Source organism: Henckelia pumila, chromosome 4 (genome assembly GCF_033568475.1).
Source record: "Henckelia pumila isolate YLH828 chromosome 4, ASM3356847v2, whole genome shotgun sequence".
Taxonomy (NCBI): domain Eukaryota; kingdom Viridiplantae; phylum Streptophyta; class Magnoliopsida; order Lamiales; family Gesneriaceae; genus Henckelia; species Henckelia pumila.
The window spans coordinates 109,528,697-109,540,258 of NC_133123.1; the positions used below are offsets into that span (position 1 = coordinate 109,528,697).

At 35.5% G+C, this 11,562-nt stretch overlaps 1 protein-coding gene across 3 annotated transcripts; it reads left to right on the plus strand.

Moving 5' to 3' along the window:
* Positions 1-476: 476 nt before the first annotated feature.
* Positions 477-10,401, plus strand: LOC140859781 (uncharacterized). 3 transcript variants are annotated; one of them, XM_073262334.1, is made up of 23 exons: positions 477-819; positions 3,309-3,563; positions 3,680-3,804; positions 3,913-3,957; positions 4,062-4,143; positions 4,244-4,312; positions 4,415-4,585; positions 4,672-4,737; positions 5,669-5,737; positions 5,832-5,900; positions 6,032-6,084; positions 6,349-6,624; positions 7,530-7,642; positions 7,734-7,828; positions 7,924-7,962; positions 8,053-8,112; positions 8,248-8,349; positions 8,454-8,505; positions 8,597-8,652; positions 9,377-9,441; positions 9,543-9,594; positions 9,807-9,930; positions 10,012-10,401. In XM_073262334.1, exons 1-22 carry the CDS (start codon positions 664-666, stop codon positions 9,873-9,875), a joined length of 2,139 nt encoding a protein of 712 aa, XP_073118435.1. In that variant the 5' UTR covers positions 477-663; the 3' UTR covers positions 9,876-9,930; positions 10,012-10,401. The 3 variants fall into 3 exon arrangements, with proteins under 3 accessions (XP_073118435.1, XP_073118437.1, XP_073118438.1); XM_073262336.1 differs by having other exon boundaries at positions 7,743-7,828; XM_073262337.1 differs by having other exon boundaries at positions 657-819; positions 3,466-3,563.
* The last annotated feature ends 1,161 nt before the right edge of the window (positions 10,402-11,562 follow it).

Below are 11,562 nucleotides of genomic sequence, written 5' to 3' on the forward strand. Positions count from 1 at the left end.
GAGTTTCATATATTTCTACAGTTTTCGTTTTACACGTTAGAAGTTTATGAATTTTACGATTTAAAAATTTTGAATGCTTGATATTTATTCTTTTTCAATGTATATGAAGGGTGACTTTACTTTTACATGAAAATACGTAAGAGATTTTCTTTTTTCGCATTTAAAATGAGTAAGCATGTTGGTGACGTCTGACATTGGTAACGTGCCAGATGTTACAAAATATATCCTCATTTTGAGGAGTGTGTAGGTAGGTGTGAGTGTACAATATATTTATGCAATGGTTGCACAGAAAATTTTACCTTACTGTTATAGATTATCCCAGTCCAACTGCTTGCCGCAGATATATAAATAAAAATTTTAAAAGGAAACCTCTGAAAATTAGAAAAATTAATTAATAATTACAAGGAAATATAATTATAATTATAATTATAATAAAAAAATATATATGATCATATTATTGCCATTAATTCGAAACATTGTAAGAGAGAGAGAGAGAGGAAGACAGCTGAAAGCTTCCACAAAGACTTGAACAGAGTCCACATCTCTGTACACTGTCACTCAAACGATTCGACAGAAGATACTCATTTTCTGAGCTCAATTGATGTGATTTTCTCGTTCCAAAGGTGAAGAAATTGATGATTTAATCAACAGCCGTGTGCGAAAATGGGGAAGAATTACACGTTGAATCCGAATGATTACAAGCTTCTGGAGGAGGTCGGATATGGTGCCAGCGCGACTGTTTACAGAGCGATCTATGTGCCTTCTAAGGAAGTCGTGGCTGTAAAGTGTTTGGATCTCGATCGATGCAATATCAATCTGGTTTGTTAATTTTTAAATGAATTTTTTACTTCATTTATTTGGCAAGTATTTGAGTGTGTATTTGTTGTTTGTATAATTTTGTTCCAGTCTATGTGCTTGACTTGAATTAAGTTGGTGTTTGAGGTAAGATGATTTGCGGTGTAGGTGGGTGTTGTTTTGATTGGTTTGACTTTCGATGTACGAGGTTGTGAGTTCCTGTTTACAGTTGCTCGTGGACTTGATCGATTGGTCTGGGCAAACGATTAGGAGGATGAAGTTCAGAACTTTAAGCCTGATTGTTTTTAGTTGGATAATTTAATTGATCGTGGTTAGAAAAAATTGGGTAAATTCTTTGATCATAGGTTTTCTGGGAATCGACATTAATTTGTCCAAATGATTTTGAAAATCCTGGAGTTCTGGTTAGGATCCACAGGTTCAATTGAAGGGGTTGAGAGCAGTGGCACTCGACTTAACAAAAATCAAATTCTATTTCTAATTTTCAAAGAGTTGGTGTGTGTGACAATAAGCTATCATAGTGGATTAAATTGATTTGGTTTTAACTCGATTAACTTTTAAATTATTTGTAATTTGACAAGTACCAGCGTGGTAAAATAATGTAGAACTCCTTTCCAGAAGTATAGGTTTTTCACCTCAAAACATATTGACTCATGTTCTCTATCTGAACATGAATGAAAATCCAAACAAAAGGCACTTCATAGTTCACCACGATGGAGGTTAAATGGAATCAAAGAAGTGACGAAAAATATATGTGTGGTTGTTACATTGACCATTTTGGTAAACATTAGTATCTCAACCTTACAAGAAAACAAACAAATATGATGCCACGTGCATGAAATATGAAATTATTTATACCTTTAAAGGGTAGTTTATGACCATGAGTCAGTCTATAAGTTGGGATGACCAAGTTAACTTCTTTTCACTGGAACCAGTGTTCTAAATTTAGCCAAGGTGGCCGCCTAGGCGGTTCTGTCGGGGGTTCGGGGTAGAAGATGAGCGTGGAGCGCGAGGCGGTCAAAGTCAGCAAAATTGGAAAAAATCCTAATGATGAATACACTTAATATACTTTTGCTTCCAAAACGTAATTGTCCTGCCAATTCAGTCACCAACAACTCCGGCCTCCTTCCACCTCGAACCTCTCTCCACCGCCGCATTTATCAATAGACTTGTCATCATAGTTGCATTTATATATTTATTTGCACCTTGTATAAATTGTATTGTATGAAGCTTATTTATCCATAAACACCATTTAATTACACATACTACGTAAAGAATGATGACTATTTGTGATTGCATTGTATGATTATAAATAAATATGTATAAAAAATAGTAAAAAAAAAGTAAATCACTTAGGTGGCTGAAGCAGTAGGCGGTCACTGACCACCTTGCTAGAGCCTACCGCCATTTACAACACTGCTGACAATAGCGGATTTGACTAGTGAGCATCTCGTTATTACATTATGTGTTTCTCACTTTAGAATATGGGACAGTCTGTGGAAGTCTGAAGTTTAAATAGGAGCGCATCTATCTTGGGTCAGATGGCGTGTATCAGGATTACTTGTGCCGTTGTGCGTGAGTTGAATAGACAGATCTGAAGTTTTTTATATTGAATTTAAGAAATGGGGAAAATTTGTAGCTAGTTGATTGACATTATGAATGGTCCATTTACATTATACATACAGAACCTTAAGCTTATACCACTGGAAATTAGGTATATTAGTTCAAGAACATCAACATTTAACTCCTGTCACAATTTGCCACAAATACAGGCACCATTTGGTCTGTGAATTCATGTGTGGCTCCCAGTTCAGGTAACCAATTTGCTTTTTGAATGCCAAATATACCTGATTGTATGACAAAATTATCAAATCCTTGTGTTAGTTTTGTATATAGTTTTCTGCGTTGAATTAGTCAAGACCTATAGTTTTTCTATTCTAAGTGTCAATGAGTATTTTGTCCCTTCCACGAAGAGCGAATGTTAGTTCTACTCTTTAAGTAGTGAAATATCTTTTTTCCACCAGTAAATTTAATGATGATGTAACCTTCTACGGTTACCTGCTACTTTTCTATCCAGTACAACACAAGGCTGACCTAGGAATAAATGTTACAGCTTTAAGTTTTTTGTCATGTGTAAGACATGCAAAGATGATTAACATCTGTCACTTAGTTTGGCTAATGTTTTACAGATTTAAAATTTAGTAATGTCAAAGAACTTTACCATTATTATTCACGCTTAACCAATATCTTTGTTGACTTATAATTCATAACTACTACCATTTCAATTGACGTGGGGAAATTCTTTTTTGTTACTAGATTTGAGAGGTTGCTGTGCAACCAAATTGTGTGAAATCTGTCATTGTACTTCTTTGGGTCTATATCTTATGTTATACCTTAAGGAAATACTGTTTTATAATAGTATCCTTCTTGTGTTTAAAACCATTAAATATGTATGGGAGACACTGTTTTAGGAAATCTAGCCCGTTCTTATGCAGGATGATATTCACAGGGAAGCTCAAACAATGAGTTTAATTGATCATCCTAACGTCATAAGAGCCTTTTGTTCATTTGTTGTTGACCGCAACCTTTGGGTGGTCATGCCTTTTATGTCTGAGGGTTCTTGCCTACATCTAATGAAGATAGCTTATCCAGATGGGTTTGAAGAGTCTGCAATCGGGGCCATATTGAAAGAAACTCTGAAGGCTTTGGATTACCTTCATAGTCATGGCCATATCCATCGTGATGTTAAGGTCAATCTACTCCTTTACTAATGGGATTATTTTGGGCATGTTCATACTTAGCAAATTCTTTGGACACCTATAAACTAGTGACTGAATTTACAATTGTTTTAACATTTTTTCTGCAGGCAGGAAACATATTAATGGATGGTGATGGTGAGGTAAAGCTAGCTGACTTTGGTGTATCAGTTTGCATGTTTGACAGAGGTGATAGACAACGGTCAAGGAATACCTTTGTGGGAACTCCGTGCTGGTAGTTTGGCATTTTCATGTACTTCTTTGTTTAGAATTTTGTGATGTACTTTTGTTTCTTCTTTTCCTGCTTAAGTGTCATTGCATTTTCCATACTCTTGTGATATAGGATGGCACCAGAAGTGTTGCAGCCTGGAACTGGATATGATTTCAAGTGGGTTCTACTCCAACTCTACATAATACCATAGGTTTTATGACGTAACAAGTGGTTCATGGATTTATTGAGCTAATATATAGCATTTTATGTCAAATATAAAGGGCTGACATATGGTCATTTGGAATAACTGCACTGGAGCTGGCTCATGGTCATGCGCCATTTTCAAAATATCCTCCAATGAAGGTTTGAATTTGATGATTGTGCTTGAAACCTTGCACATGTGTTCCTGTAGATTACTGTAGCAAATATGTGTAATTATTAATTCTCCAACATTTTGTACTAGGTTCTGCTGATGACCATACAAAATGCCCCACCTGGACTTGACTATGACCGTGATAAAAGATTTTCCAAGGTATCTGTGATATGTTTGTTTGCGGATTTTCTCTTTCATATTTATCAAATTCTTGAAAGTCTTTGACCTGTCTGGTATTGAGGAATCTTCATTTTGAAATAGTCTTTTAAAGAAATGGTTGCCATGTGCTTGGTGAAAGATCAAACAAAGAGGCCAACTGCAGAAAAATTACTAAAACATTCCTTTTTCAAGAATGCCAAGCCTCCAGAGCTTTCTGTAAAAAAATTATTTGCAAACTTGCCCCCTCTGTGGAAGCGTATGAAAGAACTTCAGGTATACCATGCTCAGGGTAATAAGAGCAGGCTTTTAAAGTAATTTATTCATATATTACTGTATATGCTCTCATGAACTCATTGCAGCTCAAGGACGCTGCTCAGCTTGCTTTAAAAAAAATGCCTTCAGCAGAACAAGAGGCTTTATCGCAGGTTTGAAGCATCACCAGAAGTTAATGTTTTATTTAATTTGCCTTTTGATTCTGTGGGTTTGAGAAATAGAACATTGGCGCCCCTGTATCTCATACTCCCTGCTTTTGCTTTTTTATCATGAAGTGAAATGTTCTTCGTCACGCACTGACGCCATCATGATATTATTTTTTTCAACTACATATCTTCTAAGTCCATGGACTTCATATACCCAGCATGGTCCCCTGATTGACTGAATATATTTGGTTTTGTTTCAAAGACATGTTTAAATGATAGGTTAAAAGGACTTTGCCTGCGGTTTTTCTTTTTCTTTACGAAATCTAAGACTGCCAGCTCAATCTATACGAAACAAAAATCTGCCTATACATTTGTAGAAATTGGGAAAATATATTTCTTGTATAGTCATGTGAAGTATTTTACACTTCTACATACACACAACAGTGAATAGAGAATCCCTAAAATTTATTTACAAGAATTGATCCTAATCTGCACCATTTTTCATCTACTCAAAATCATGCTAAACCATAATTCTTATTTACGCCACTAGTCTCAAGTTTCAACATACCAGTGTTGTTAAATAAAATATTTTTTTAGTGTAAAGATTATCAATAAAGGAGCCATCTTCATTAGTTGCATCTTGAGTGGGATACTTCTTATTTTGGGACGGGAGCAGGTTGCTAAATCTGGTGTCTTCCACTATTTGTTTTTTAATTGGATGGATAATAGTGATCATTTGGTGGGTGGTGAGTATTGGATCTTGTTATACTAGATGAACAACAACTTTACTTTTAGCTGGAAAATTTGGGAAAGCAGTGTCTGCACCCCCAACTCACCGCCATAACAAATAAAAACACACCTACTCTGCGCGCATGTGTGTGTGTGTGTCTATTTGTCTATCGTTCTCTTGATTTGCATGTTTGTGTTTGTCTTTCAGAGTGAGTACAAGCGAGGTGTAAGTGCCTGGAATTTCGATATAGATGATTTGAAGCTCCAAGCATCTTTGGTAGGGCGATGGCAAGAACTTAATGTCCACAGTTTAAGATACAATCATTTTATGCTTGGTAACTTGTGCATCTTGGCTGTTATTATCATGACAGATGCAAGAGGATGACATACAAGAAATCAAGGAAGAAGAAGAAAACTTGAAGTTTTGTATGAATCCCAAGGTGATTATCATTCTGTACCAAAACTATGAATTCTTTCCGGAGCTCCTGTCTTTGATGGAGTGGACACCTCGAAGTTATTATTTCAATCTTTTATACTTCTATTAAAGCATAATGCTCTTGGTTATTTGTAGGATACATCTAATTCTGCCATGAAACCAATAGCTACAAGCCAGATCAATGGCAGGTTATTTTAGGCCCTTATTCACCCGAATTATTTAATTTTAGTTCCTCTGATATTCAATTCCACCGAGTTATCACTCTCTCTGTATAATGTTTTTTACTATCTACCATAGTTCCATTTGAGTTTTTGTGATATGCTACATATAAAAATTCACCCTGGCTTAGCTGTTTGGTTTATAACATGCTTTTGATTCATGATTAAAGTCAGTCATCCTGCGATCCTCATGCTTCTGAACAGCCTCATGCTCTGTTACCGACTGTTTTCCAGGGGAAAAACAAATTGTGATGATGTGTCTGTGGTTGAAAGTGAGACCAAGAAAGGAACAGTATTCGAGAGTGATTTTGTAGAATCTGAAAATGATGGAATTACTGGAGTAAAAAAATGCAGATCAACGGCGGAGATGCCACATTCAATGCTAGAGAAAGATGCATTGCAAGCCAAGTCTAGAATTCAGAGTGGCAGATCTCGTGAATGCCAAAGTGGGCCACTCATGCCTGGTGCAGTGCTAAGTTCGCTGTCAGAAAGAGCACGCAACTTGGAGAGGTATTATAATATTCATTTGATTGTTTCTCCAACTCCTTCTGCACTATGTTATGTTGCACTACAAGAATCCTCAACTTTGTTGGGACCTGAAACTTTTGGTGCAATTGGAAAAATGTTGGAGAGCTACCCATATAGCTGCACTGCACAAGTATGATTTTGATCAACATATTGCAGCTTACTTCTTTTACTATTTACGCTTATAAGTAGATATAGTTACGTGACACAAGTCTTTCATAATACTTTATATTTTTACTTCAAATACTTGTCATAATCCTTTAATTAGAGCTTATAGTTTCAAGGTAAATGGTAATTACTCCCTTTGATGATTAAGAGTGCAAAGAAATCATGTTACTTTATACTTATTAGAAATTAACCCACCAAAAGAAGCACCTAACATACCTTTGGTTTATCCACCAACGTCAAGACCCAAAACCGCCACATTACTTTGTCAAAGTGCTGAAGAGAAATGGACTTTTTATATTTGTTTAATCCACTAGGGATTTTCTGCTTTTCTTGATTTTGACAAGGATTTAAACTACTTTTCTGTGGACGCAATCATTTTTCCTTGTATGGTGTTTGGGAGCTGATCGATTTGAATTTACAACCATGTTAAGCTACACATTTGACTTATTGCAGAACCTTTTTGCTCTGATATGTTTTTGGTTTTGTAAAATGCTTATGGTGAATATTATGCCTGAAATTAAAATTGGTTATTTATTTCACTATTTTCTAAGTACCTTTATGATTTTCCTAAAGACGAGAGATGTTAAACTTTTAACATTCGTTTCTAATGAGTTGTTAAAACTGGGTGTCCTTTCATTCATAATCAGTTGAAGCTTTCACATGTTAGCTGGAATTCCTTTAACCTTTGTCATCTTATTCTGGAAAAAAATATGTTTCTCCAGGTCTGAGATTCAAAACCAGCTAGTACGAAAAACTCCGAGCTTTAGCGGTCCTCTAAATCTTCCTAATCGGGCTTCAGCAAATAGTTTATCAGCTCCAATAAAATCTTCAGGAGGTAATTATATGGTTTTGTATAGTTAGCAACCAATATTTAGTACTTTATGTAGATAAATTTTTGCAAGCACTTAGATCTATGACTTTTTTAGGGTTTACAGATTCCTCCGAGGACAAGTCAAAGAATAATTTGGTACAAATAAAAGGGAGGTTTTCTGTAACATCAGAAAATGTTGATCTTGTAAAGGTACTATGTCATTCTCGTTGCTTTTTTTTTTTTTGGGTTTTCCATCGTATTGACATTGCTTTCATTCTATTGACTTTTGCTAATTTGTATACTAGGACATTCCATTATATACATCTTCCCAGAGAAATTCCCAGGTAAGAGGATAGATGTTGCCTTGACTAGTTAAAGAAGATGACGAGGATGTGTAGTTCTATTTTTTGACTATATTATTATATGGTTTTCAGGGATCCCCACTTAGGAAGTCCGCGAGCGTTGGAAACTGGATATTTGAGTCTAAGCAAATGGTTGTGTTCTCATCACCTTCTTTCCACTATTTTAAGCTACTGGAAATTTATTTCTGTTAAATCCCACTTTATTTGTTTGCAATTTTTGGAGTAAAATCTATTGCTTAGCTTCGGTTAATGATTTTCTGATTGCAGCCTAACAATCAGGTACACAAGGAACTTGCCAACAGTAACCTACCAGCCTCAATTCTCTTGCCTCACCTTCAGAATCTTTTCCAGCAAACATCAATTCAACAAGTATGAACTTTTTCCTGTATGCTTTTTGGTGCATGGATTTGTTATGCTGCAGCAAATGCAGTATTTGATCTCTTTTTCCTTTTACATTGCCACCTGAACTGCAGGATCTCATAATGAATCTATTGAGTAGCTTGCAACCCCCAGAGGTAGCAGATGGTGAGATGAAAATCTGGTGGTTTGAAGTTATAGTAGCTGTATGTGTGAAATTTGGGATTCTTGATATGTTTAGAAATTTCTTTCTTTGCAGCTCCTCAAAATGGGAAATTGCCTCCATTGCCTCGTGGTTCAGAGACTAACGGAAGCGTAAGCACGTACTCAATTCACCATAGTGATTTGTTGTTTTGAGCCATCTATGATATTTTTTTCTTAAACAGTCATAGAAAGCGTAAATATGCAGCTTTAAAGATGCAATTTCTTATTCATATTCTTGTTTTTACATCAGCATGTCATAGATATTCAATGTATAAAAGGAAATTTAAACATATATGTACTTAGTTTGCATGCGTCAACTCTGTATGATTGCCGAATATATGTATGACTCTGCTTCTCCATTTTGATTAAAATTTACCTTTGGTACTCTCCGCGAAAGAATTCATATGATGCATCATTCTATTAAAATGTTGTGTTATGCAATTCAAGGGTACTCGAATCCTCGTAGGGATGTAACTAACATTAGCTATTGGAGTGTTGGAAGTTTCAGCTTTTCCCTGCAGTGATCTTGTTATTTTACCTTGTCCAACTTTGCAATCACATCATCATATTACAGCTCTAAATTTATTTGTCACACTATGAATATCTAGTGCAGACATTATTTTCCCTTGCTCAATTCACACTTCGCTTACTCTGTATTGTAATCTTGAGCATGATCGTAACATTATATAGCTTAAACTCATTTGTTAGTATTTATATTTCAACTTCTATTCCATTTTGGCTTGTGAATATCCTTGATGCTCAAGTTAGAAAATTTTGTCCATTTTTCTTTGTTAGATTGCTTGATTTCCTTAATCTCATTTTTTGTCGTGCATAGGCTGAATCTGCTATTTCTGAAAGGGAACGCATTCTCCTTATGAAGATCTCTGAACTTCAATTGAGGTGACGTATTTGGAGAGTTATTAAATTCTAGGAACCATTGTTTATGTTATCCTTTATCTTTTTCAAGAGAATTTCACTGATGTTGCTCTTGCAATTGACAGGATGATTAGCTTGACTGATGAATTAACTGCAGAAAGAGTGAAGTGTACTCAAGTAGGTTTGAATGTTTGTGTTTATACTGTATAATTATTCAGGAAGTCTCACACTGAAATTTCAATTTGTGAGGACTGGTTGATGAGGAGGAAAAAAGACCGCTTCTATTCAGATTCAAACATACTGGACCGTTGAACCTCTAAAATTGCCTTATAGAAGATTTAATACCTCTTCATTTCGACCATAATCATATTTTATCTTTTCCTTGGCAGTTGCAACAACAATTAAATGCTGTGTCTGCTCGTGAAGAGGATGTATATGGAAGGGAAGGAACTTCTTGAGTTGTCAGAAGTTTAGTTTCCGAAAGTGTAAAATGGCAGAACCTTGTAAATTCTGGTAATGACCTCGCCCGAAATGTTAATCTCAAGTATTTTGTCATTTCAAGACCTTTTACGCCTCTATCCTATTCTTTTGCAGCGTGAATTAAACGTAGGAATGTGTGTCAAAATTGTTCATATTTTCTGGAATCATGCCTCTTTTACCCACAGTTCTTCCGGCCGGGTCCAACAACGAATAGGAAAAATAATCATCGGAAGAAAATGTTGTTAAGTCATTTGAACGGGAAAATGGAAATTAGCTCCTAGTACAGATGATATGCGGCTTTAGTCCGATGTGTATTGTTTGTTAGAACGCTTCGTCACATTGGGACAGATGACCTTAAAGGGCGTTCAATTTGTATTCTGTAGGTTATACATGTATCGTTAATGATTTAAGTGTGAAGGCTGTATATGTTGAACTAAAGCTTACATAATTCATTAAATTGTACATGTATCCACTATCTAATAAAGAATCCAATAGAGTGATCTACTTAATTATGAGTATATAAAATATTAAAATAATTTGGTATGGTTCAGCTCGTGTAAAATCTGAGCTCAATTAAAATTCTGTGATGGACAGATGATTGACATAAAGAATAATACAGAATACGCAATATACATTTTAAAATTTTCTTTTGTTTCTATCTCAAGGTGATCGATTTTCTGTTGAAATGAAGGATCCATAGCTTTTGCTCTAGATCAATCAATGGAATTATGTATGTGACTATTGGGGTGTTTTTTTTAATAATTTGACATGGATGCCTTAATTATTTTGATATATGGTAGAATCTTATAATTTATTAAATTCTTAACAACTGATACCAGATGACTCATTATTTTAAAATTTGAAATTCTCATTCAATCAAAATAAATTTTGTCTAAAGTATTCCCTTCAAATTAGTCACGTATATGAAACCCAAATCCAGCAATTGGATGTCCGCCATGGTGCCGCTGCCACTGCGGACCATTAACTGAAAAATCCAATTTCTTGTCCATCGATTTTTGGTTCCATTTTGAGCCTTTTGTATAGCGATCAAACATTAAATGCCAATAAGAAAAAGCCCATGCCTGTAATGGCCATGCCTGTAATAGAGTTTTGTTCATGCTGCCCGCAGGATAGCAACGTATAACCCCATGATTGGTCAAAATTAGTGGGTTTCACATGAGGCCTACTAATTTTGGCCGATCATGATCTGCCGACGTTACCGATAGATAGGGGTGCTGTGACGGCTAGATTCTTGCCTGGAAATAGATAGATAGGGGTGCTGTGACGGCTAGATTCTTGCCTGGAAATAGAGGGACTACATAATTTTTTTATAAACTTGAAAAAACAATTGATTGGTAGCAATTTGGCCGTCGGCAATACGTTGAGGTCGTCGGCCAAAGGGTTGACACTTACTGATGGTTATTTGGCCGGAGGAGGAGTTGGTGATGGGATTTATTTTTCGGGCTTTGTGGCAATTTGGTTGAATTTAGAGCCCGTTTGATTGTCTCTTTTTGAGTCACATTTTGACTTTTCATCAAATTTTAACTTCCATAATTTTGATTTGTGAAAGTTTTGATTTCTCAAAATTTATTTTGCATTAAATAAAATAACAAAATGTAATTATTCATTATTTTCTGATCATGTGGATCAGTGACCACGATTTAC